At 39.0% G+C, this 27331-nt stretch overlaps 1 protein-coding gene across 5 annotated transcripts in view; it reads left to right on the top strand.

The window, feature by feature from the left end:
• The window catches only part of Cep350 (centrosomal protein 350), a 127955-nt gene extending 106570 nt beyond the window's left edge, over positions 1-21385 (top strand). For all 5 annotated transcript variants that reach the window (XM_090340320.1, XM_090340321.1, XM_090340319.1 and 2 more), the window contains 7 exons: positions 739-875; positions 2144-2226; positions 3511-5498; positions 6534-6941; positions 7040-7186; positions 11356-11478; positions 17651-21385. In XM_090340320.1, the coding sequence (XP_090196446.1) occupies positions 739-875; positions 2144-2226; positions 3511-5498; positions 6534-6941; positions 7040-7186; positions 11356-11478; positions 17651-17815 (3051 nt within the window). In that variant the 3' untranslated portion in view covers positions 17816-21385. The remainder of the gene's footprint in view (positions 1-738; positions 876-2143; positions 2227-3510; positions 5499-6533; positions 6942-7039; positions 7187-11355; positions 11479-17650) is intronic.
• Positions 21386-27331: the final 5946 nt, after the last annotated feature.

Genomic DNA, 27331 nt, shown 5'->3' with positions numbered 1-27331 from the left:
GGCTTTATAGTGCCCGGCTGGCTTTGAACCTCTTTGAACATAGATTCTCAAATCTCAACCTCCTGAGTAGCTAGGATTACAGGCATGAGCCACCACGTCCGGTTCACATGTATTTTTAAATTTATTTTTTGGCCAGTCCTAGGGCATGAATTCAGGGCCTGGACACTGTCTGTGGGCACTTTTTGTTCAAGACTAGTGCTCTGCCACTTGAGCCACAGTACTACTTCTGGCTTTTTCTGTGTATGTGGTACTAAGGAATGGAACTCAGGTCTTCATGCATGCTAGGTGAGTACTCTACTACTAGCCACACTCCTGGCCCCTGTTTCACAAGTATTAACTTCATCATTTTTTCATTGCTGGCGCCCTCAGTGGTATACCAAGAGGGAAATTTTTATCGTATATTTTTACTGGTTGGTTGTTTATACCAGTCTTGGGGCTTGAACTCAGAGGCAGGACGCTGTCCCTGGGCTTTTTTTTTCCCCCTAAAAGCTAGAGCTCTACTACTTGAGCCACAGCTCTATTTTCAGTCTTTTTGGTGGCTACTTAGCGATGAGTCTCAGTGACTCTTCTTCTCTTGGCTAGTTTCATTCCTTGATACTCAGTTCTCAGTCTCCTTAGTAGCTAGGATTACAGGCATCAATGACTAATAACTATGCTTATTTAAAATTTTTAATTACTATTTAAAATAATTTTTAAATTGTTGTATAGTAACTTAACCTCTGATTTTTCTAAACCTAGTCATATGATGAATTCATTAAGAAAACTGAAGCTGAGCTTAGCCAAGATTTGGAAATATCAACAACAGCTAAACCACAAATTAAAACTTTCTCTTCAGTTTCTGATAAACCTAAGATCAAGCCTCTTCCACTACACAGGTAGGAATTTCTGATAATTTACTGTACTCCTTGTTTGAGAAAGAATAAAGATTTTTAGTAGAATTTGCCTTTTAAGTAATTGTAATTATAGAAATTATTATTCATTATAGTTTTTTTTTTTACCAAGTAAAGGTGTTTGGGTATGATAAATACAAAGTACGTTAATAGTAAAGCACAGATTTAAAAAATGCTTTTAATCTTAAAGTCATGTATCAAATGAAAATATTTTCCATCATTACTAGTAGTATTATCAAAAGTTGGTGTAATTCTTTTGAAAGACAGTTTGGCAGTATTCATTAGCTAAGAAAATCCAAGGCAAGTACCAGTGGCTCTCACTTATAATCCTAGCTGCTCAGGAAGCTAAGATCTTAAGATTGTGGTTCAAAGTCAGCCCAGTTAGAAAAAGTCCGTGAGACTCTCATCTCTAATAAGCCACTCTGAAAAAGCGGGAAGTGATGTTGTGGCTTAAATGGTAGAGCACTAGCCTTGAGCACAAATTGTTCAAGGTCAGCATCCTGGCCCTGAGTCTAAGCCCCATGAGCAACAGTAAAATAAATAAGTAAAAATAAAACATCTAGGAACATTATGGGGGAAGGGAAGGGGTTGTGGAGCTTGAACTCTTGGCCTGAGCACTGTCCCTGGGCTTTTCAGCTCAAGGCTAGTGCTGTAACATTTTAAAATTTTTATTTTATTTTTTTGCCAGTTATGGGCTTAAACTCAGCATCTGAGCACTGTCCTTGGACTTTTCTCAAGGCTAGAGCTCTACCCTTGAGCCACAGAACCACTTCCAGCTTTTTATTTTATGTATGTGGTACCAAGGAATCGAAACCTGGGTCTTCGTGCATGCTAGGCAAGCATTCTACCACTAAGCCAAACTCTGGCCTTAGTGCTGTAACATTTTGAGCCACAGCACCACTTCTGGTTTTCTGGTGGTTAATTGAAGATAAGAGTCTTACAGACTTTCGTGCCTAGGATGGCTTTGAACCTTAATCCTCAGATCGCAGCCTCCTGAGTAGCTAGGATTACAGGCGTGAGCCACCATGCCTGGCAGATTTCAGTTTTTCTATGGTAGGCTCTTAGGGTCTTATATTTAGTGATCCCCTGAACAGAAAATGATGAAAGCTGGAAATAGACCGGATGAAATTACTAACAGTTTAAATTCCTTTGGTATGGAAGAAAGATGTAATTATCTAAAAAAATGTCCTTTTTGTTGCCATTTATTATAGTGTCAGTAATATATTTATTTTTGTTCAATTTTTTCACTTCAGATCTGAAACAGTAAAAAATTGGAAATCCCTAACAGAGTCAGAACGTTCTAGAGGATCCTTAGTTTCTGTTGCTGAACATGTTGGTATGTAATTGGGAAAAATTAAGTTCTATCTTCATAGTTTAAAGATTTGTATGAGAGTTATAAAATTTTACTTCTATAACTTTTTAATTGAAAAATAAGCCTCTTAGTTAACATTTCAAATCACATTTATTTTAATTTATTTCTTTGTTGGGTCTTACTGCGTTGTTTGGTTTGGTCTCAAACCCCTGGACTCAAATAGTTTTTCCCATCTCAGTTATAGTACTCAACCCAATTCCTTTTTTCATTTTTTAATGTCCCAAATCTTTGATAAAAAAAAAGAAGGTAGGAGATAAATGGCTGAGTATATCCGATCTCTAATTCCTCCTTGGCCAGCTTTTGTATCTGATTATATGTAAGGTGTAATTCAGTGAGCAAATAAAACTGAAACACAAGAAAAGCCTACTTAACATCAATGGAAAATATAGAGATTTTAATTCAAAACTTAATTCTTACTAGTGCATTGTATTATGCTTCCTACATTACAGTTTCAGTTCTTAAAAGTGTTAGATTTGCAGAAGTAGCTAGTTAATGTGTTACTTATTTCACTCAAAAACTTAGTTGAAATCTCCTGAAAAATTTACTCATTTACAAGAATACAAGAATATTTGTTTCGTCTCTCTTGGGTTTCTGTTTGAAGCATATACGTAAAAGTCCTTCATGCAATTCTGTTTTTCCATGACTTATGAATGTTCATACAAAACAATGGGACCATAGACTTAACTCCATTTTTCTTCACTTTACAAATAAAGACAACACTTAAGAAATTACTCCAGTGGTTAAATTTTATAATGTTCTACTTTTACCAGTACTGTGTATTTTTTTTTTTTTTTGGTCGGTCATGGATCCCGGGTACTGCCCTTGAGCTCTTCAGCTCAAGGCTGCGGCCTCTACCGCTGGGCCTGGGCCTGGGCCTGGGCGTTGTCCCTGAGCTCTTTAGCTCAAGGCTACCACCCTACTCCTTGAACCACAGTCCCACTTCCTGTTTTCTAGTGATTAAGTGGAGATAAGAGTCTCAAATTCTTTAGTTCCTGGGCAGGCTTTGAACTGAGATCCTCAGATCTCAGCCTCCTGAGTAGCTAGGATTATAGGCATGAGCCACTGCACCCGGCCTATGTATTTTCTTTAAAGGACAAATCTTAATATATGGTAACCTAATAGTCATAATTATTGATCAAAGTTTTTGCTGTGGTATAGCCTTTATTTAAATTTGACTCCTAGAATAGAAAGATTGTGATTAAATACTTTTGATACATTAAAACATTTTTTTTGATGTTTCATTGTCAGGTTCTGACAGATCAGTATCAGAAAAGTCTTTGTCTTCATATGCAAAGAGAATGATTGAGTTGGACAGTCTAACAGAGGAACATTTGCAGAGTCCATATCTAATTCATAGACCATCGAGGAGTTCCCGGGCAGAATCTGGAGATTCTATAGAAAATGTACCTTCTCATCCTTTTCTCAAGGAATTAAGTAGCCCTAATAGGATTCTTGGTATGTCAGATGCTACAGTTGAAGAATCTGCTCAAAAATCAGAAATTGAAGAAGAATATACAAAATTGGAGAAGAGTGAAATTGAAGATACCTGTTCTAAACATTCTGGGAAATCTGATGTCTTACTAAAACTTGATATGAAACAAGAAGACTCTTCTGAAATTCTTTCCAAAAAAGATCTCTTAGATTCTATACATGGTCCAAATGACTTGGTTACATTAGCCCTTGAAAATCTTCAAAAGAAAGAGGAAATGTTGAAAGAGAGACAGTCAGATAAAGATATGGATCATAGTCAAGACAACCAGTCAGGAAAAGACACTCATGAACAAAAGAATGAAAAGGAAATGAACTCATCCTTGTCAGAACATCTCTTTGCCCCTAAAGTATTGTCATACTCTGAAGATTTTGAAGTATCTTCTTTCAAGAAAGAAACTTCAGCTGAATTACATAAAGATAATCCTGAAGTGTCAACTTTGTTGTCTCTTCGAAAAGACTATCAGGTTTGCAGAGATAAGTCTGAGTCAATGAGGAGCTCTAGAAGCAAAGGCACTGGGTTTGATAGTGATGAGGAAATCAGTGAGTGCCTAAGTGAGAAGAGCCTTTCCATTCACAGCAGCGTCCATTCTGAAAGGCTGTTAGAACTCAAGTCTCCTACTGAGCTGATGAAAAGTAAGGAACGCAGTGACGTGGAACATGAACAGAGAGTTACTGCATCTCTTTCCTTGGCTGCAGTTCAGGTTGCAGATGAGTTACTTGATTTCCACATTGGTGATAGGGTGTTGATTGGCAATGTTCAACCAGGAACTCTTCGATTCAAAGGTGAGACTAGTTTTGCTAAAGGATTTTGGGCAGGGGTAGAGTTGGATAAACCTGAAGGAAATAACAATGGAACATATGATGGCATTATATATTTTGTGTGTAAAGAAAAGCATGGTATTTTTGCTCCTCCTCAAAAAATATCTCGAATTGCAGAAAACTTTGATGACTATGTAGACATAAATGATGATGAAGACTCTTATTCAGAAGAACAATATCAGTTTTATAATCAAGAACAAAAATATAGCGAAATTCTAAAAGATAGTGAAAAAGATGCAGTTGAATATTTTTGTGAGAAATCTCTATCTGTTATGTATGATGGAGAAGCTTTAGTGGACAGAGATAGAAGCCTTAAAATAGAATCTGACAAGATGCCGGACATTTCTGGAGTCATCGAGGCCCATGTTCACAAGCAATCTTCAGCAGATTCACTGATTTCTTCAAAGGAAAACAAAGACCTTGTTTCTAGTGCCAGAGAAAAGGTTTCCACTGCTGCAGAAGATGATACTTTAGACAATACCTTTTCTGAAGAATTGACAAAACCACAGCAACTTACAGAAAAGGAAGAAAATCTGTATTCTGAAGTTTTAGAAAAGCCTTCTACCCCTCTTCTGGATCTTTTAACAAGAGAAAAAGAACAACTAGAATCCCAACTGAGGTCATCTCTGAGTGAGGAAAAGAAGTCAAAGCCACAAACAGAAACAGTCAGTTTACTGACAGACTGTTTAATAAAGGTCTTTGTGAAGGACACAGTTAGTCACCTACAACAAATCAAGAAAACTAGGAATGAGAAAATCCAATTTAGCAATCAGGAGTTCCTTGACAAAACCCAAAAGAAAGTACTACCCCAGGACCCATCTCAAAATCTCGAGGGTCAATCATCCGGTATTCCAAGCTGCTTTTTAATGTCTCAATTAGAAGATGAAAAAGAAGAGATTTCCTCTCCAGATATGTGTACCAGACCTGTAAGTATTTCAGCTAGAAAACAAAGTCTGTTTTGTTTACCTTGTCTTCACGTTTTAGTTCTGTAACTCTTGATAGGTAGGTAGGGCGTGCGTGTATGTGTGTGTGTGTGTGTGTTAGATGAGATCACTATGCTAGGTTTTATAGGCCTTGTAGTTATTTTTCTGTCTGAAGTATAATTGTCCTCTGTTATGTCATGAGTAGTCACTGTAAGGTTGTCACAAACACTGTCAAGTTTATGGGAACTGAAACATCCTTGTAAACAACTGGTTGACACCCTTGTCTGCTGTTCACAAATTTGATCCCTGTCTAGATTTTCTGAAAAATAAATTTATTCTCTGTTTATCTGAAAGAGGAAATGGAAGGGGGGAAAACAAGATGATTAGGAGGGGGTGGGAAATGGGGACAAAAACATGAGAAAAGGGGTATCAGTGTGTGAGAAGTAATGCATCTCCTACCTGGCAAATGTAATTAACCCCTCAATACATTACCCTGACAATAAAATTTTTTTAAAAAAAATTCATTCTCTGGAAGTTTCCAGTGATCCTCAAACTAGTACTTTTTTTGCCTGTGAAATTAATTGTTCATGTATCTCCTCAGTCATAGCTGCCCTATAGAGATTACCAGTTGTGATGTTGATTCTGATAAAACTGAAGTATATCCACTATGACATATCCTCAGACCATCCACTTATTTAGGTTGCCCATAGACAGTTGAGCAAAGTAATGATTTTGAGTAACTTGAGCCAGATAACCACCAAAGGTGAGAGCTTTCGTTTCCCAGAGACAGTTCTAAAATGGAATGATACAGAAAAATGATAAAACAAACTAAGCAATAAAAATGTTATAAAAACTGAATGATAAGCCTATTCTGGTAAGCAGAATAGTGAGAACAGGATAAATTTTTCTTGTTATTACCCATGTTTTAATTTTGCTTATTTATAGGTAAATACATAAATACTATTTGTACTTTTTCTTTAAAACGTAGTGTGAGATCATTAAGATTATTGCCCCATTTGCATGGTTGTATTTCTACAGGAAAGCCCAGTGTTTGGTGCCAGTGGGCAGGAAGAGCTTGCTAAAAGACTTGCTGAACTTGAGATCAGCCGGGAGTTCCTGAGCACATTAGGAGATGATCAAGATTGGTTTGAGGAAGATTTTGGTTTGAGCTCTTCTCACAGGATCCAGAAAAGTAAAGCTGAAGAAACAATTGTACCTTTCATGGCAGAACCTAAAAGAGCACCCCAAAAGCCAACTGAGACATTATTGGCAGTCCCACATACTTCAGAGGAAGTAGAAATTCTTGTTCATAATGCAGCAGAAGAACTTTGGAAATGGAAAGAATTAGGCCACGACCTTCATAGCATCAGTATTCCTACAAAATTGCTTGGCTGTGCCAGTAAAGGTCTCGATATAGAAAGCACTAGTAAAAGGGTCTACAGACAGGTATGTAACACAAAAGGATGATTTTACTTGGTAAAGCTGCCTGCCCACTTTCTGAAGTTTGGGTTCTCAACCATTTTATTGTTTTTTTTTTTATTAAGGCTGTTTTTGATTTAACAAAAGAGATTTTTGAAGAAATATTTGCTGAGGATCCCAATTTGAATCAACCTATCTGGATGAAGCCATGTAGAATCAACTCTAGTTACTTCCGACGGGTGAAAAATCCAAATAACCTTGATGAAATCAAGGTAAGCTGCAAATCTTCATCAGTGCTTATTTACACCTGTCTAAAAATGTCATAAAAGCAAATACTCTTCTGTATTATTCACCTTTATGGTCTCAGAATCTGTCCCATATTGGGTATTCAGTAAATATGTACTTGAGATATTGATTACATGAGTAATAGAGAGATGAGGTGAAAGGGAACTCCGAAGCCTTAAGTTGATGTACACTTATGTCTAGATAGCCTATATATGGCATTTAAGGGAAATAACAAAATACTCAGCAAGATAACTTTTGGTAGCCAGGTGGTAGCTCACACCTGTAATCCTAGCTATTCAGGAGACGAGATCTGAGTATCACAGTTCAAAGACAACCAGAATAAGACTTATATCTCCAATTAACAAAAAGCTGGATGTAGAGCTGTGGCTCTACTTCATGGATGCAATCCTTGCCAGTCCCTTAGTTCAAGCCCCAGGGCTGGCACATAAAAAAAATAATAAATTGGAAGTGGCACTGTGGCTCAAGTGGTAGAGCACTAGCCTTGAGCTGAAGAGCTCAGGAACAGCACCCAGGCCCTGAGTTGAAGCCCCCCTGATCAACCAAAAAAAAAAAAAAGGTGAAAGATAGGGGCTGGGAGTTTAGCCTAGTAGTAGAGTGCTTGCCTAGCATGCATGAAGGCCTAGGTTCGATTCCTCGGTACCACATAGATTTAAAAAAAAAAAAAAAAAAAGCCAAAGGAAGTGGTGCTGCAGCTCAAGCGGTAGAGCTCTAGCCTTGAGAAAGTCCAAGGACAGTGGTCAGGCCCTGAGCTCAAGCCCAGGACTGGAAAAAAAAAAAAAAAAAAAAAAAACATGAAAGATAAATTATTGCAGCTTAATGATCTTTAGATGAGGCTTTGTTATGTTTCAACTCAGAGACATATGTTATAGTCTACAAATATACATAAAAGCATGCCACTTACATGTCTTTTTTAGCATGCCATCTCTGGACATAGTGTTACTTTCCATCTTTGACTTAGGGAATTTCAGGTTGGTAATGTTACTTTAGAATACATATAGAGCGGGTAGCTGATGGCTCACACCTGTAATCCTCGCTATTTAGGAGACTGAAATCTGAGGATTGCATTTTAGAACCAGCATGAACAAGAAAATCTATTAGTCTTATCTCCAGTGAACCACCAGAAAACTGGAAGTGGAACTGTGGCTCAAAGTGGTAGAGTGCTCACTTTGAGCAAAAAGAGCTCAAGAATGGTGCTCAGCACTAAAGTCAAGCCTCATGACCAACAAAAAAAATTTAATAAAAATATACATATATGTACACAAAATGCATATACATAAGAATGTATAAAATGTGTACATATATATGTGAATATTTTATATATTTATAAAAATATGTACATTTTGTCAAGATTTTGAAAAGAAATGCCTAGAAACTATAAGCATTGCAAAATTTTCAAGTCTTATTTCCTAAATACACCAAAAGTTTGTTTACAGTCTCTTACTATGTAGTATAGGGCTCTCCTCCTCTGGCCTTGCCTCCTGAGTACATGAACCACCACACCCAACTATAAGTTTTATCTCCAAGTGTTGGGAGCCAGAGTGGAATCAAACTGTACCTTGACTTGCATCAGACAATGGCTTTATTGTCTTATTGTTTTCTGGCCCTATTCTATGTAAATGACCTGAGATTTACCATATGAATGTAACACCTGGAGGTTCCCTGGGTCTGGGGGAGGGAAGAAGCCGGAGTGAAAAATAAACGAGCAGTCTTTACCTGGACTGCGGACATCCCCGGACCCGGTGTGTCTGTCTCTCTTCTATTTCTTCCTAGTCCTTGCCCCCTATTTCAGGAACCCCAATCTGCGAACCCTGGTTTGCTGCCGGTTGGCCCCGGCATCCAAGAAGTAGTTTCTCAGACTTTTATTTGCATATGAATTTCATGGGGATTGTGTTAAAATTAAACTTTTTACTCCGTAGGTCTAGGGTAGGGCCTGAAATTTTTCATTTCTTTTGGTTTTGGTCAGTTGTGGGTCTTGAACTCTGGAAATTTTTCATTTCTTTTGTTTTGGGTCGGTGGTGGGTCTTGAACTCCGGGCAGGGACACTGTCCCTGAACTCTTCAGCTCAAGACTCACTATCCCTCTAGCCATAGCGCCACTTTCAGTTTTCTAGTGGTTAATTGGAGATGAGTCTCAAGGTTTTTAGTGACTGAGATGGCTTTGAACTGTGATTCTTAGATCTCAGCCTCCTGGGTAGCTAGGATTACAGGCGTGAGCCACCGTGCCCGACTTGAAAATTTTCATTTCTAACAAGCTTTTAAGCTTGTTAGGTGCACCCAGAGTTATTCCCTACTTCCCCCTCCCTTCAGTCCTGTCAGGTTTTGAATTCAAGGCCTTGAACAAAGTGGCTTTAGTTATTTTCCAAATAAGGTCTCTAATTTTTCTCAGATCTAGCTAGGGACTGAATCCTCCTCTTTGGTAGCTAGTGTTATAGGTACTTGCACCACCATGCCCAGCTTACTTGTTGAGTTGACTAGAACCTTGATCCTTCCAGTCTTTGTCTCCTGAGTAACTGGAATGAGATGCATGAGCTACTGCATTTGGCCCATGACTATTCTTGGAAAGCAAAGTTTATGACATTTCCAAAAGTCATAAAAAATTATTCTGTCATAAATAACATATAATATATATATTTGCCTTGGATATTGGCCAACTGTGGCCCATTGGCCAAATCCAATCCATCATATTTTTATGATGTCTTATTAGGCCACAGCCACACCCACTTATTAATGCATTATCTGAGATTGCTTTCCTGCTTCCAAAGTAGAATTAAATAGCTATGACAATGACCAGTTGACATACAAAGCCTGAAATACTTACAATCTGATCCTCTACAGAAAAAGTGTTCCAATCTCTGGTTTGAAGTAATTTATTTTGAAAACACTTGCATATTCTGTTTCTCCCTCCCCTCCATGTCCTTAGATGCCGTCGTGTATCTTTTGTAGGTAAGGAGTAGTAGAGTCAGTGCACACTGGTAGTTTGAAATCTTCCTAGTTAATTGATTCATAAATGTGTCTCTCCCCACTGAGAACACTGGTTGTCTTGTCTTGTTTCATTGTTTGTTTGCTTAGGTTGGTACTGGAACTTGAACTCAGGGCTTTGTTCTCACAAGTAGGTACTCTACTTCTTCAACCATGTATCCAACTCTTTTTGCTATGGTTATTTTTGTGATAGGTTATTACCTTTTGTCCAGGACTCCCTGAACTGCAGTCTTATACTTCCCACTGGTGCAGACCACCATACCCAGTGTTTTCTGTTGACATGACTTTAAAAACTTTCTTGGCCTAGGTGGACCTGGAACCACTATCCTCCTGATATCTTAGCCTCTTACGTAGCTGGGAGGACAGGCATACATCACTACACCCATCTTTTAGTTGAGATGAGGTCTCAAACTTTCCCTGGACTGGACTCAAACGGATCCTCCTTATGTCTAAAGGAACCACCTGCACTGGGCCAAGAACTTTGTTTTCTTAATGGAAGTGCCTTTGAGTACAAAACAAGTTGTATTAGTAATGAATAAAAAATAAGTTTAATGCTACCATACCAGCAGTATTCAAACTACATTTATCAGTTTAACATACAATAAATGCTGCCTATTATTTTAATATTGAAAGTAGTATTTTGTAAAGTTCTTTAAGGGTGATAGATTACAATGCTTCTCATTCTGAAATTTTTGTTCTTTTTTTTTTATGTAACATGTTCAAGTATTGACACTTCAAAATAAATTCTCCCAGACAAAGGAATACACATTTCTCACATAACATGAAATTGTTCCCAAATATTTCATTGGGATTTTTCTGGTGCAGAGACTTATATTTTCTTTAGTAGTTTTGCCAGCTTAAAGTTAGCCAATGGTGATTCTTCAGTAAAGAGAATTCTAAAGTAGTTTTCATTTTCAAATTCGTTACTTTTTGTGTGTGTAAAAACAAAAATTCTGTAAGTAAATCAGATAATCTGAGTACTTTGGATGCTTTTCCCCACAAATTGCTACATTAAACAAAGAGCATGAAATTTCTATGATCTTTCATCAAATTTTAATGTGCATATACATATTTTATTGTTAGCATAAGTCTTTTTATTGCATTGTAGACATGTAAATCTTAGGAACTTTGTGTATTCATTCTTCTTTTTTCAACAGAACTTCATTGCAACTGAAGTACTCAAATTGTTCAGTCTTAAAAAGGAACCGAACCATAAAACAGATTGGCAGAAAATGATGAAATTTGGAAGAAAGAAAAGAGACCGAGTGGATCATATCCTGGTTAGTGTACACAAAAAACTTTCTATTTTAATCAGATCTTTTAAAATTGGGCTATAGTTAATAACAGGGTCCTTTTGGGTTGGCAAATATTTTGTCTCCCATCTCTTTGTTTTGTTAATCATGCCCTTTGCTGTGCAGTTTTTTAGTTTGCTATAGTCCCATTTGTTTTTTTTAAGGTACAAACTTTAACCTTTAATAACATAAGTTCAAAGGCCAGCAGAAATAACCAACAAAAACTACTTAAAATTAAATGTATTAACACTTGTAACAATTACTATACAATCTCTGCACTGTACTGTAGATCCTGAGTGACCAAAAGAAATCGTGACCTGGGTGTCGGTGGCTTACACCTGTAATCCTATGAGTTCTGAGGATCGGAGTTGAAAAGCAGCCCAGGCAGAAAAAAAGTCCCATTTGTTTATTGTAGCTTTGTATTTTGGAGTCATATCCAAAAAATCTTTGACAGACCAATGTCAGTTTTTTCCCAGCTCTATTTTCTTTCCTTCTTTTTTTTTTCCTGTTTTTTCCTGCCAGTCCTTGGGCTTGAACTCAGGGTCTGAGCACTGTCCTTAAACTTTTTCCTCAAGGTAGCATCTGCCACTTGAGCCACAGCACCACTTCCGGCTTTTTCTATGTATGTGGTACCAGGTCTTCATGCATGCTAGGCAAACACTCTACCACTAGGCCAAATTCCCAGCCCCAGCTCTGTTTTCTTGTAGTTTCAGATCTTATATTTAAATCTTTATTCCATTTTGAGTTACTTTCATACAGAGCATTACATAAGACACCAATTCATTTTTCTGCATGAAAACAACCATTTTTACCAAACTTTATTGTAAAGATGATGTACAGAGGGAATACAGTTATATAAGTAAAACAATGAATGTATTTCTTTTTAAACAGTGTTATCCTTTCCCTCATATTCTCCCACTTCATCCTTCACACTCCCCTCTTCCCCAAGTAAAGTTAATTTCCAACATAGTGTCTAGTGAATATAACTTTTGCATTGGTTTACTCTCTGTTCTACTGTTTCTGTGATTCTCTTTCCCTTCCCTAAATCAGATAAACTTAAAAGACAAAGGGTACAGAAATCAAAAAAACAGTGACTAAAGGGAGTAAATCAAAGGAAAAAAGAAATACCTGCAGCAGTATACTAAAAAAAACTTCTTGTTTCTATTTCTTGGAGTTCATTTCAATAAGCATCATTTTCTATGATCATATGCACATATGCATATGGTATTGAGCTATTATGATCCTCTGCTAAGAATATCCTAGACCTATATTCTAGTTTTTACAAAGGAGGGAGACCATTTCATCTATATTTCTTTGGGTCTAGCTTACTTAATATAATTTTTTCCAAGTCTTTCCATTTACTTACAAATATAGAAATGTCATTCTTTCTGATGGAAGCATAGAATTCCATTCACCAACACAATTTATTGTAGAGATTATCCTTTCCTCATGTGTAGTCTTGGCAGTGTTACAATGCCTCCATGTCTGTTTTTGTTTATTTGTTGGGGTTTTTTGCTCAAGACTGTTTTGGCTATTTGAGGCCTTGTGGTTCTATAAAACCATAAGGAACATTCCTTCTATTTTTATGGTGGGAAATGATTTTTTGGGGGGAGGGAGGTGAGTTATAGGGCTTGAACTCAGCCTGGACGCTGTCCCTGAACTCTTCAGCTCAAGGCTTGAGCTAAGCTCTACTTCCCTTTTTCAAGTAGTTAATTGGAAATCAGAATCTCATGTCCTTTTGTGCCCAGACTAGCTTTGAACCTTGATCCTCAGATCTCAGCCTCCTGAGTAGCTAGGATTACAGGCGTGAGCCACTGTGCCTGGTGAAAATGATACTTTTGAAAGGTATGACATTCAGGCTGAGTTTGGCCTAATGGTAGAAGTGCTTGCCTACCATGCACAAAGACCTGGGTTCGAGTCCTTGGTACCACATACATAGAAAAAGCCAGAAGTAATGCTATGGCTCAAGTGGTAGAGCTCTAACCTTGAGAATGCTCAAAAACAGCACTCATGCCCTGAATTCAAGCCCCAGGACTGGTAAAACAAAAACAAAAGCAAAGTTATGACTTTGGATCTGTGAATTCTTTTGCACACTATGGACATTTTCACAGTATTATTTCTTCCAGTCCTTGACCACGAAATACCTTTCCATTTATTTATGTTTTACTATTTCTTTATTAGTGCTTCATAGTTTTCCACATAAAAGCCTTTCATCTCTTTGGTTAAATTGCATCTAAATACTTGTTACTATTGCAAATGAGATTTTTCTTAATTTCCATTTTGGGTAATTTATTGTTAGGACATAGATGTGCTGCTGATTGTTGTTTTGTTGATGTCAATTTTGTGTTCTACAACTATAATTGATTATAGTTTGCTTCTACAGCTCTGGGGAGTTACATAACAATTTTAATTCTTTCCTGTGTCCTTTTAAAGCAGCCCTGTGTCATTGGAGTCTGTCTGTCTCTCTTTTTCTCTCTCTCATTCTCTCTCTCTCTTTTGGTGGGTAATGGGGCTTGAACTCGGCCTGGGCGCTGTCCCTGAGCTCTTCAGCTCAAGGCTACCACCTGACCCTTTAGCCAAGCCCCATTTCCCATTTTTAGAGGTTAATTGGAAATAAAGAGTCTCAGGTCCTTGTGCTGGCTTTGAACCTTGATCCTCAGATCTCAGCCTCCTGAGTAGCATGAGCCACCACACCTGGCCTTTTTCTCTCTTTTAAGCACTCCTCATGTTTGATGTGGTTTTGAATCCCTTCAACATCAACTCATTCTCTTCTTCCCTCTAAATACAGTGCTTAGAACTGACCATTTTGTTTGATGTAATTAGTACAGTTGTATATATAATCATAGTATGTTTTGAGTGATACAGTTTATGATCACATTTCTTTGGTTTCTTTTTAGTGTATCATACTCATAGTATTCTCAAGTCTTAGGGAACCCTTAAGACCAAAATAATCACACCTGTTCATTGAGTTTTTGTTTTTTAAGCCCTATCATGAGACCTTATTTTATTCTTCATCTTGCTGAACTTGGCCCATCTTTCGAAGACAATACTTTTTTTTTTTTTAGTTTTATTTTATAGTTGTTAAGTTTCTATCTTTGTATTATCTCTAAACCAGATCTACCTGTCTCTGTTTAGCTAACAGAAACAAGAGTACTAGTTCCCCCTCTTGAATCTCTCTGCCTTATTTGAGCTGTGATGTTTGTTGTCAGTTGGCATTTTACAACAATGGACATCTGGTTAGACTACAACTGATACACTAAAGATGACTTTGATGAATTTAATCAAATTCATAAAAATAACAGGTTTGTATATTCATCAGAATTCAATGGCTTTGGTCCGTGTTTACTAGCTCTTCCTCTCCCTGGGCTCTGTCTCAGGCACAGCATCACTAATATAAGTCTAACACATTTCTTTTGCAATAAGCTCACTAAAATTTTTTCATAACAGTAAATATTGGGAGGTTATTCCTAGTTTGATTCTTTATTTACCTAACATACAAAGAGGGCAAGTATTGTGTAACAGTGATCTTCTTTTTTTAATTTTTATTTTTTATTGTTGGTGTAATGTATAGAGGGGTTACAGTTATATTTGCCAGATAGTAGGTGCATTACAGCTCATATATTGATACCCCTTCTCATATTTTTGTCCCATTTTCTTCCTCCAACCCCCTCCCAATCATCTTGTTTTCCTCCCTTTGCTTTCCTATTTCAAATAAACATATATACAATATACCAGGTAACAAAGTCAGATATAATAACAATATGAGTGTAACCAAAGGGCAACAAAAGAGAAGAGAAATAACATAGTACATTAAGAACAACAATCACACAAGATAAAGCTCTTGTTTCTATATGCTAGAGATCCTTTCATTTAGTCTCATCCTATATGACACTATGTACCTAGGTTTTGCGCTACTGTAATCCTCTGCTAGGAAAGTCCTAAATGTGTACTAATTATTACAAATGAGGGAAAACATTGAGCCTATGTTCCTTAGGTCTGGCAGGCTAGCCCTTATCAGGATTGCCATTTTTATGATGATAATTCTTCCAGTCCAGAAGCATCGGAGGTTTTTCCATTTCCTCAAGTCTGTTTTAATTTCCTTTTTCAGGTTTTAAAAGTTTTCATCATAAAGGTCCTTTACATTTTTAGTTAATTTCTAAGTACTTTATTTTCTTTGAGGCTATTGCAAAAGGAGTTGCTTTCCTGATTTCTGCCTGGCTCTTTTCATTGTTGGCATACATGACAGTAGTTGATTTTTGAGCATTAATTTTATACCCTGCTACCTTGCCAAATTTTGAATCAGCTCAAGCAATTTTGGAGTAAAATCTATAAGGTTCTTTAAATACAGAATCATGTCATCTGCAAAGAGGGAAAGTTTTACTTCTTCTTTCCTTATTTGGATCCCCTTTATGCTTGCTTCTTGCCTTATTGCTCTGGCTAGGAATTCTAATACTATATTAAAGAGAAGTGGAGAGAGTGGGCATCCTTGTCTCATTCCTGATTTTAGAGGAAATGGCTTTAGCTTTTCACCATTAAGTATAATGCTAGCTGTGGGTTTGTCATAAACAGCCTGTATTATACTGAGGAATGTTGCATGGATTCCTAGTTTCTCCAGAGCTTTTAGCATAAAGCGGTGTTTGATCTTGTCAAATGCTTTTTCTATATCTATTCCGATAATCGTGTGATTCTTGTCCTTGATGAATTATAGTTATTGACTTGCGTATATTGAACCAGTTTTGCATCCCTGTGATGAATCCTATTTGATCATAGTGTATAATTTTTTTGATGAGTTGAAGACAGTTGAGAAGTTTTGCATCAATATTCATGAAAGAAATGGGTCTATAGTTCTCTTTCTTTGATGAGTCCCTCACAGTGATCTTTTAAAAAAATAAACCTAATCAGTGTTTCTTTTTTGTTTGTTTTTGCTTTTACCTGTCCTGGGGCTTGAACTCAGGGCCTGGGCACTGTCCTTGGGCTTTTCTCAAGGCTAGCACTCGACCATTTGATCCACAGCACCACTTTTGGCTTTTTCTGTGTATGTGGTACTGAGGAATCAAACCCAGAGCTTCATGCATGTTAGGCAAGTGCTCTACCACTAAGACATATTCCCAGTCTCTTAAGCAATATTTCATTTGTAGAATATTCTAATGACACTTTAAAAAAAATGGTTGCAAACCAGAGTTCTGGCAAAACATATGTGCCAGGCTGCCTTCAAACTTACCTACAATCTTTCTACCTCTGCCTCCCTAGTGTTGGTATTGTAGACATGGTATTTTATTCTTTCTTTTCTCTCTCTCTCTCTCTCTCTCTCTCTCTCTCTCTCTCTCTCTCTCTCTCTTTTCTTTTTTTTTTTTTTTTGCCAGTCCTGGGCTTGAGCTCAGGGCCTGAGCATTGTCCTTGGACTTTCTCAAGGCTAGAGCTCTACCACTTGACCCTCAGCACCACTTCCAGCTTTTTTCTATGTATGTGGTACCGAGGAATCGAACCTGGGTCTTTCATGCATGCTAGGCAAGCACTCTACCACTAGGCCAAACTCCCAGCCCTTTTTTTTTTTTTTACTGGTTTATAATACTTCAGAATCATATCCAATATTGTCTTTGGATATGTGCATTTTATAATTGTACATCCACATATTTAATATTTTGTTTGTGTGTGTACATACATATATAAAAGTTATATGCAATATAAGTGTGTTGCTATCATAGGCAACATACTTAAAATCCTTAATATCTGTCTGGGTGCCGGTGGCTCCACCTATAATCCTAGCTACTCAGGAGGCTGAGATCTGAGGATCAAGGTTCAAAGCCAGCCCAGGCACAAAAGAACCTGAGACTCCATTTAACCCCTAGAAAACGGGAAGTGAGACTTGGCTCAAGGATAGAGCGGTAGACTTGAGCTGAAAAGTTCAGGGACAGAGTTCAGGCTAAGTTCAAGCCCCATGACCTAAAAAAAAAAAATCCTCAGTATCTAAAATACTAGAATATCCTCACATTGAAATACAGTTTTGGAGCTGTTTTTATTTTCTTCAGCAGTTCAACTTTTCCAAACACTTTGCAACTTTAAAAGACTCCTTCTTGGGCCATGGTGGGAATACAAGGTCAGCAAATTGGAATTAATTTCCTAGCTCGATTGTCTAACCTTCTTGCCATCTAAATTCTAGGTACAGGAGCTTCATGAGGAGGAGGCACAGTGGGTGAACTATGATGAGGACGAGTTGTGTGTGAAGATGCAGCTGGCTGATGGAATTTTTGAGAACTTGATCAAAGATACTATTGATATTCTGAATCAGATCAGTGAGAAACAGGGGAGAATGCTACTTGTGTGACATCTTGCAAATAAACCGAACACTGAGTGCTAATATGAGTCCTGGGCCTTTCTGCCTTCTGATACACACCCCATCTCCATGCTAGCAAGAGTACTTCTGGACTTTGTGCCTGTTCTTACAGACTGCTGGTGTGGAGTTCATGGGACCATGCAGCCTTTGTTGACAGTGTCCACTGGATTGTGGGGTGTTCTCAGTGGGCAGGGTGACACTCCTGATGTTCATCCTAAACTGTGTTATTCTACTAGATCTCTGGTGAGGGCTGGCATCACCAGAGTTAACTCTTAGTGTAGACAACTGTGTGGTTTCCTTGAGTATGAAGTCAGGAGAGGGTAGACAGATAGATTCATCATTCACTGTAATAGTGGTCTATACCATGAAAATCATCCATGGACAGTGAGGTCTCTAAACAGTATTAAACCCTCGCTACTTCTAAACTAGGCAAATTCAAGATTGTCTGCCTATTTCCTTTTCCAGAGTTTAGTTCATTTCTTTTGGAAGCCCATTTTCTTTCATTACCCCAGTTGAGCAGCACCAAATGGACTATCAAGTAGCCTTGTTTCTGAACACCACCTAAGAACTGTGACCCTTGGCATTGTGTTCAGGTTTGTGCCCCCTCTGAGGTTTAGGCTCCAGGACTGCTGCCTCATTCTCACCCCTGCTCTTTTCTCACTCATCCTGATCCTCTACCAGCTGCTCTCAGACTCACAGATACTCAGGACCATCTCAGGCATCCAGGCATGGCAAAAGTGGAAATCATTCAGTTTGGCCTTCAAACCTTCAACTCCCATTTCTCCCCAAGTCAGAGTTGCTGTTACTTGAATGATTTGGGAAATGAGTGTGTGCACCAAAGACATTGTCGTTTGTGTGCTTTTTTTGTGCTTGGAACATTTTTTTAAATTTATTTTCAGGTAAATTATTAAGTTCAAAATGTGTGTCCCTATTCAGAAGTGAAGAGTTCTTGTAATAGTTAAACCTCCGTCTTGAAGCTTCTATGGTTCCTAGTCTTTGCACAGGAAAACTGTGGTTTTAACAAACCCATTCACATTGAAGAAGTCAGTTCAGTTCAGTGAGTAAAAACAACATGAGTTTCCAGCATGAACTGCAGTAGCAAAAGCAGGAGGAAATGATATAAAAATACTGTAAAATTAGTACTCCCGCCTTTCTGCAGCATTGCTTCTCACAACTCTTACCTATCTCTGGACAAAATCTCTAGACTCCAGCTGCTACATTAGAACACACCAGATGCTCTTCTGGACCTCAGTACCTGCCTTCCTGACTGGCTTCTCTTCCCAGTCCAGTCCCTCTTCAAGTCATCCAGAAGAATGTAGATAATCTTAGGCGTGAGTGTAAATGCCTTAATCTTAATCTTGAAGGTCTTGATTAGGAGCACGATATAAAACATCCACCGGATTCATACTTACAAATGTCCTGGAATGTTATAGCTTCAAAATATGTTAGAAAAACCCCAAAGATGGTAAACTCTTTAATTGTGCACGTTTGTCCATTTCTGCATTTTTCCTCCAAACTTGCCTTTGCGTCTTAAATGTCTTGCTATGCACATTTCCATTCTTTTCAGCCTCATCCTGTCATCAAAAAAAACTTACTGAAATGATCATTGGAATATTTGCATTTTGCACAATGACTGGTGTGAATAGCTCTTGACAAATAAGGAAAGCACTGAAATGACTGGGTCTCGGGAAATGCTCAGATTGATGTTAGCAGCCTCTCTTCTGAGCCATTGATGTTGAGCCATAATGATCAAGGTGACTAGGAGAGGCAAAGGTTTCTTGGGGTTATAAATTAGTAGTGTGGAAATACTCTTGTCATGTGGCCAAGGAGAAGCAAAGATGTTTCTTTTCAGTTTGTATTTGAAAGACAGAAAATATGTTGTCTACATCCTTTGGCTGTTTGTAGGATCACATTGTCCTTATGATTCTGAAACTATACAGCTGCTATAAATTTTTTATAAATGAATATCAAAATAGTATAATAGGAATATAGGTTGTTTTTCTACATTTTCATTGCTTGGAACTAAAATCAGTTTTTAATAAGATAGTTTGTCTTTACTCTTTATAACGTTATGATTCCAGAAAAGGAAAAATACTAAGTGTGGAATCAGCAATCTGGTAAGAATTGTTGCCAGAAATGTGGCAACAACTGTTCTAGCCTATTCCAGCTGTCTTTACTATTCAAACATCCTGGGTTCCATTGAGAGGCAGGAATGGGTGAATCTTATTCTTCACCAGAAATTGTTATCCATAGTTTAGTAGCAAAAACAAAATAAAAGGAATTTTATTAACAGATTTCTTATTTTAAGTTTGGGGATCTAAATGAGATGGATTTCTGGTTAGGAGTAGGAATGACAAGTACAGAAACCTTAACCACTCATTCCCTACTGCGATCTTTTTAATCAACCTCTGCCTCTTAACCAAGAGCCCAAATATTCCCTCTTCCTAATCTTTACTCTCTCCCTACACCTATCCTTGTTCAGTCTTTCTTCATAATCCTCTAAGAAAAAAAGATCTTTGCATCAGCAGTAATACCTTTTAGAATAGCACTATCAGAATTTAGTCGTAAACCAACATGTAGGCTTCAGATTTATTTCTGAGTCCAAAACAATTTGTGCTATCCAGGGCAGTTAACTCTGGGTTAAATAAGTACAGGGTATAGATTCCCTTTTCAGGTCTAAACAGGAATTTTTACTATAGGGAAAAGTGGGAAGAGCTCAAAAGTAGTTAATAAGGAAGGTAATTTGTTTTTCTTTTACCTAAAAGAAAAGAAAATTCCTTCTGTGACTACAGGTCTCCGAGAAATTATCTTTCAAGAGATTTTATTGCTCTTAAGAGTGTTGTGGCCTATTGATAAAAACAATTTTGTTCACTTTCTTGTCTTGAAAAAAAGTGGCCTTAGCTTTTTGCAATACTTGAATAAAGTGTGTACTCGCAAAAGAATTTCTGTAGCACAGCATTAGAGACTCATAACTTTTCTGCAAGAAATTCAAACTTACATCTTCCTTTTACTACCTTAAGAATACTAGTGAGTAAAACATTAATTCAACAAGCAAGTGGTAGAAACTACAATGATGTTTAATGCAAATTGTAGGAAGTTACATGTTTACAAATCATCTTAAACTGGTTGTGCAGCAATTCAATAAAATATCTTTGTATTTAAAAAAAAATGTGAAGAAAAATGTAAACTGATGTAAAGGAGGTACTGTCATTTTAATTAACCTATATTTAATAGCTTTTCCTTCTGGACTTTGCAGAGCCTTCTTGGTTAACACATTGCAAAGTATTACCTGGGAGGCTTGCCCTCCTCGTGTGTACTGTACTGTGCAGACATGAAAAATAAACCCGTTTACTGTGTATGTGTAAATATCCTGGCCATCAGGCCATTTCCAGCCAATAGTCACATCTAGTGCAGCTCTGGCACAGGAGACTAAGGGTGTGGATTGTAAGTATGATCTGTAAAATAGCTGGGATGAATTCCCATGTATACCTGTGTAAATAGATTTGTTAACTAAAATGTACTTTAAGGTAAAAATCTGTAAATAAATGATTTATAAATTAATTTCATGTCAGGTGATCGTTCTTCCACTCATAAGCCAAGTTCAGAAAATTGGTTCTCAGAAAATTCAATTATTTCCGATTCCTTCATGGTTGCAAGGCATTTAGTGTCTTGGCAGTAGATTAAGGTAAGTTGTATAGAAGGGATATTTATCCTACATTTAAGTGCTATCAACATAATATAGCCTGTAATCTCAGCTACTCAGGAGGCAGCAAAAGAGGATCACTAGTTTGAAGGCAGCTCAGGCAAAGTTAGTGAAATCCTTTCTCGAAAATAAATATGGCTTGGGGCATAGTCTAGTAAGAAAGTGCTCACCTAGCATGCACAAAGCCCTGGGTCCAATTCCTCGGTACCACATACACAGAAAAAGCCAGAAGAGGTGCTGTGGCTCAGAGCACTAGCCTTGAGCAAAAATCGTCCAAGAAAAGTACCCAGGCCCTGAGTTCAAGCCCCAGGACTGGACAAAAAAGGGGTGGGGGGGGTTTGCTGTAGGCTGGGAGTATGGCCTAGTGGTAGAGTGCTTGCCTTGCATACACGAAGCCCTGGGTTTGATTCCTTAATAGCACATATACAGAGAAAGCCAAAGGGTGCTATGGCTCAAGTGGTAGAGCCCTAGCCTTGAAAAAACTTGAGGACATTGCCCAGGCTCTGAGTTCAAGTCCCAGGACTGGCACAAAAAATAAATGTAGCTGGGCACTGGTGGCTCAGGCCTGTAACACTCTTTGCTACTCAGGAGCCTGAGATATGAGGATCATGACTCAAAGCCAGCCAAGGCAGAAACTCCATGAGCCTGGTATCTCCAATTAACCTCCAGTTCAAAGTGGTAGAGTTCTAGCCTTGAGTGGAAGAGCCCAGGGATAGCAGCCTGGCCCTGAGTTCAAGCCAGTGGCTCAAGCCTGTAATCCTGGTTACTCAAGAGGCTGAGAGCTGAGGATCACAGCTTAAAGGAAAGTCTGTGTAACCACCCCCCCCCCCCAAAAAAAGTGCTAGCCTTGTGCTCAGGGAAAGCACCCAGAATTCCAAAGGGTTGGGGGCATGGCTTCAGTGTTAGCGCATTTGACTACCATGCACTCTATCCTGGGTTTAGTCCTCAGTTCACTAAAACCCCAGCATAATAAAAAACAACATGATTCTGAGCAGCCAGGGCTTTGACATGTCATCACTAACTCCACAGATAATTGAATTGCCACTTTTGTGGTCTTGATGTGCTATGTAGTGGAGAGAAGGATAGTAAAGGATGCAGGCATGGTTCTTGGCTTTATAATATTAAATCCTAATGAAACAGTTACCAAATAATTTGAAAGTGTGAGATCAATTGGTCAGTTGCCTTTGCAGCATACGCAGGGTTAGAGATAAGTTTTTGTTTGGGATATAACTGGGCTTTGCTTTGGAGATGAGATCTCACTAGCCCAGGCTGATGCCAAACACCTGGGCTCATTCACTCCTGCCTTAATCTTCTGAGTGGCTGGGATTACAAGTATATGCCACATGCACAGATTATAGTTTCAAACATAGATGAGCTTCCAATTCATGACAAATGACTTGAGTTTTATTTGCACTGGAAAAATGACATGTAAGGTCACACACAGTAAGTGGACCCAAAAGAAGAGCAGCCAACTGAAGATTAGGTGATGGAGAATATAATTTCATTCTGGAAATAAGAGGCTCAAGGAGAAAGAAGCTGAATATACAGAACAAGAAGCAATGTGTGGAACTGAAATCTGTCCAATATATTTGATGTAACCACTCTCCTCTCACCTAAATTCTACTTGCCTCAAGATGGCCACATTTGCTACACCTTTAACCTCCTACCACATTAAGGAAATTCTCAGAAAACCACTGACCCCAAATTGTATCAGATCTAAGAAATTCCTCAACTCAAAAACAGACAGGTCTATATGGCTGGGGCTAGTGACAAAAGTAATGAAGTAACCTTGAATCAAAATACATGAAATGGGCAGCTGAGAGGATAGCAGAGGAGAAAGCATAAACAAGAATAGAGAAAACTACTGTGGTGGTTGCTGAGGAAAAGCAAGCCAGGGCCATACAAAATCCTGGAGAATCTCTGTATGTTTAGAAAAGGGGGGTAAAAGATGGGGATTGGGATTGCTTTCCCTTTCTCACTGGGTGGAGAGGTATGTGGACAAGGTCAAACAGGCAGATGAGCACCTTCCAGGGAAAAGTCCAGTGCTTTAAGGTTGCCCAAAACACACAATACTCCTCCCAGTTTAAGTTGCCCAGTGTTTCCTTACAGCCAGAGAAAGGAGCTGTGCTAGATCGTGCCTCCCAATGCCTCTGCCCCCATGGCTGGCAGATCTACTCTGCAATCACTGTGGGTAAGGTGAGTAAGCATCCACTAGGGCTGTGGTCCCAGACCTCCTTACCCCTCTGCTTTGGGGCACGCAGAGCACAAGGTACAGCACTGAGCCTGGACTAGGAAGAGACTGATCCCTTGTGGAGTTAAGCCCAGGCCAGGCTGCAGAAGTCTTGGTTAGGAAGTGTACCTGGCCCAAGTTCCATGCTTAAGTGACAATTTAGGGGTCAACACAAAGCTGAAGATTACCTTTCCTAACCATCCCCTCCTTCCCTCTCTCTCACATTAAATCCAGTAGGACAATAATTCTTCCGCTATATGGAGGAAGTGCTGAGTCTGATAGACCCTGGAAAAATACACTTTGATGGCAGAACCATCAAAGTATTTGTTTATTTTTGCCAGTCGCGGGCTTGAGCTCAGGGCCTGAACACACTGTCCTTGGACTTCTCAAGGCTAGAGCTCTACCACTTGAGCCTCAGCACCACTTCTGGCTTTTTTTGCTATGTATGTGGTACCAAGGAATCAAACCTCCATCTTTTGCACATGCTAAGCAAGCACTCTACCACTAGGCCAAACTCCTGGCCCCACCTGTCACTTTGAGATAGCATTTTATCAGTCATCAGAACCAGACCAAGAGGACAATGAATCCTTCCTAGAGGATAGCCCTCAACTGGGAACTCCATATGCTTGGAATATGTAGCTGAGAAGGTTAACAAAAAGTTTCAGATGGATTTCAGGTGTACAGCTTATACCTATCCTGCTGCACGTCTTTTACTCTGCTCCATGTCTTCCTTCCTGAACTAATTCATATATATCCTGTTCTGCCAGCAGATCACTGGAGACGATCATCCTTTGCCACCTTGGTTGGTTTTAGTGAGGACTGCTGGTCTGAAGGAAATGCCAAGTCATTGGGAATGGGCCCAGCTATTGCAATGGGAGTATGGGAGAAGAGGACTTCTTTAGGGGATAACAAAGCCAGCATTGTTTGAGTCTGCCTCCTCTCATTTTCTCAAGGTGGCGGGTGTCGTGCCAAGCACAACATAGGCTTCCTAGGGATGACAAACAATAGATGAATCTTCCCAGCACTCTCCCTGTCCATGGACCTTCCACCAAGGCTAGGCTGCAGAGACTCTTCCTTAAAGACTGACTGCCCCAGCTGGGAGTTTGGCCTAGTGGTAGAGTGCTTGCCCAGCATGTATGAAGACCCAGGTTCAATTCCTTGGTATCACGTACACAGAAAAAAGCCGGAAGTGATGCTGAGGCTCAAGTGGTAGAGCTCTAGCCTTGAGAGAGCCCAAGGACAGTGCTCAGGCCCTGAGCTCAAGCCCAGGACTGGCACAAAAAAAAAAAAAAAAGATTGTTCCTGGTGTTTGATTCAAAGCTTTCTGCTTGATTGTCCTACACATGACCAAGGGAGACCTATTTTTCTGGTACTCTGTTGGCCTTTCCTCTTTCCACAGGAAGGAGGCACTGACAGTGGTACTGCCTCCATTGAGTTCTCCTAGAACTTACTGGTGTGTAGCTTCAGCCAAGACTGCAAAACTCCTGCATTCTGATGGGAGAAATGAAGAGAATGTTCAGCTGTGCTGAGATGAGGGTTCTACTGGGGAGCCTAGTTAGGTGCCCACTGGCTCCTCTGTCCCATTCCAAGTTCAAGATTATTTAACATTTATTGCCTTCCAGTCTCCCATCTACCCTCCCCCCCACACATTTGCATTGTCATGTGTAATAAGATCAGACAATGGTTCCTCAGCTCTTCTACTACTTTTGTAAAGACCTGGGTTTATTGTCCTTTGGGTACCAATATCTATGAGTGGAGTTGTGACTCAAGTGATAGGGTGCTAACCTTGAGCAAAATGCTAAGGTGCAGTGCCAAGTCCTGAGTTCAAGTCCTGGTATCAATACAAAAAATTTAAACAATAAAATGATGCTAAGGAATCCTTGTGAAGTGTCCCTTTATGTCATAGGTAAACTATCCCAAAAATTTCTGAAAAGAAAAGTAACATGTCACATACAAAAATATGGGCATAAAATACCATCAATTTCCTGAAGAGCTAATTCAGGATTTTAATAGAGCAACATTTTAAAAAAACAAGTGGAAATTACTTTAATTCAAAAGTCTATATACAGCCAAACTACGAATGAAGTATGAAGATGAAATGTGTTCAGTCTTGAAAATATAAAACCAAGTGAACCATGAAAGATGAAGACATAACATCTGGAACCGGGCAGACCAGCCCAGAGAGAGTGTTGAGTAACTCTCAGGACTCCATGTCGTGAAGGCCCACGAGGGCAGCGTCCAGATTAGCCTGGGCTCTATGAGTGTTCCCAACAGCTAAGAGGAGCAGGACAAATACCTGAATACTAGGTCCACATGAAGAAAGGGAGAATATAGACTGAGTCGAGATTCAAGAAGAGCGGATAATGGAAAAAGTGAGTAGAAGTGAAGCATCATACTAGTAAGGAACAATCATACTGTACTTGGATTAGCAATGAATAATACATACAGCTACAATAACAAACATCGAATATTTTCTTCCTTTTTTGTTTACTTTTTAAGTCCAAGATCTGGACTTGGACTGAATACCTGCCACTTTCACTCATTGGTTAGCACTCTGCCAACTGAGCCATGCCTCCAACCCCAAACATTGAGGGGTCACTGCATGAAGAGGCTAGGAAAGGGAAAGCGAGTACCAGTTGTCCACCATGATCAGGACTGTGATGGTGACTTGTATGTCTGTGTGGCAGTTCTGGGATTTGAACTCAGAACCCTGTACATACTAAGTTGCCATGATGTTACTAATCATACCTCCAGCCCTGTTTTGCACTGGTTAGTTTAGGAAAGAGTCTTGTTCCCCACCAGAACATACTTGAGCTAGTTTTTCTACTTTCTACTTAGGCTTCCCATCTTTTCTGGGATCACAGAGGAGTGCCACCACATCCTGTGTGGAGATAGAATCTCAATGACTTTTCTACCTGACAGGCCTGCAACCTTGATTCCTTCCAATCTGAAGCCTCCCGGGTAGCTTGGAATGATAGGCCTATACCACGGTGCCCAGCTATGAGTTGAGAAGAAGCTCTCACATGCATGTCCGGACTGGCCTCAAACTGCTATCCTCCTCAATTTCCCAAGTATCTAGAATTGCATGAATGAGCCTTGGGCACACATATAGACCGTAGCTGCCAGCACATTCCAGGATTCTTTGTTTCCACCACACAAAGAGGCACAAGTGGTAACCATTTTAAGTGTGTGTGTGTGTGTGTGTGTGTGTGTGTGTGTGTGTGTGTCTTGAACTCAGGGCCTGGGCACTGTCCCTTTTTATTCAAGACCTGAGGAAGCCCAGGGACAGTGCTCAGGCCCTGAGTTCAAGCCCCAGGATTGATAAATAAATAAGTAAATAAATAAATAAAAGCATGGACACTAAGAGTTGGTATCTGACTTAAAAAATTATTTTTTAATTCAAAAAGAAGTATTTTAAAAAATCTCTATCAGGGACCAGAAGTGTGTCCTAGTGGTAGAGTGCTTGCCTAGCATGCACAAAGCCCTGGGTTCAATCCCTAGGTTCTACATACACAGAAAAGTCTGGATGTGGTGCTGTGGCTCAACGGTAAAGTGCTGGCCTTGAGAACAAGGA

Source organism: Megascapheus bottae, chromosome 10 (assembly GCF_031878675.1).
Source record: "Megascapheus bottae isolate mThoBot1 chromosome 10, mThoBot2.hap1, whole genome shotgun sequence".
In the NCBI taxonomy this organism is placed as follows: domain Eukaryota; kingdom Metazoa; phylum Chordata; class Mammalia; order Rodentia; family Geomyidae; genus Megascapheus; species Megascapheus bottae.
Note: the sequence above shows the minus strand (reverse complement) of the source record. Positions and strands in the feature narration are given on the sequence as shown.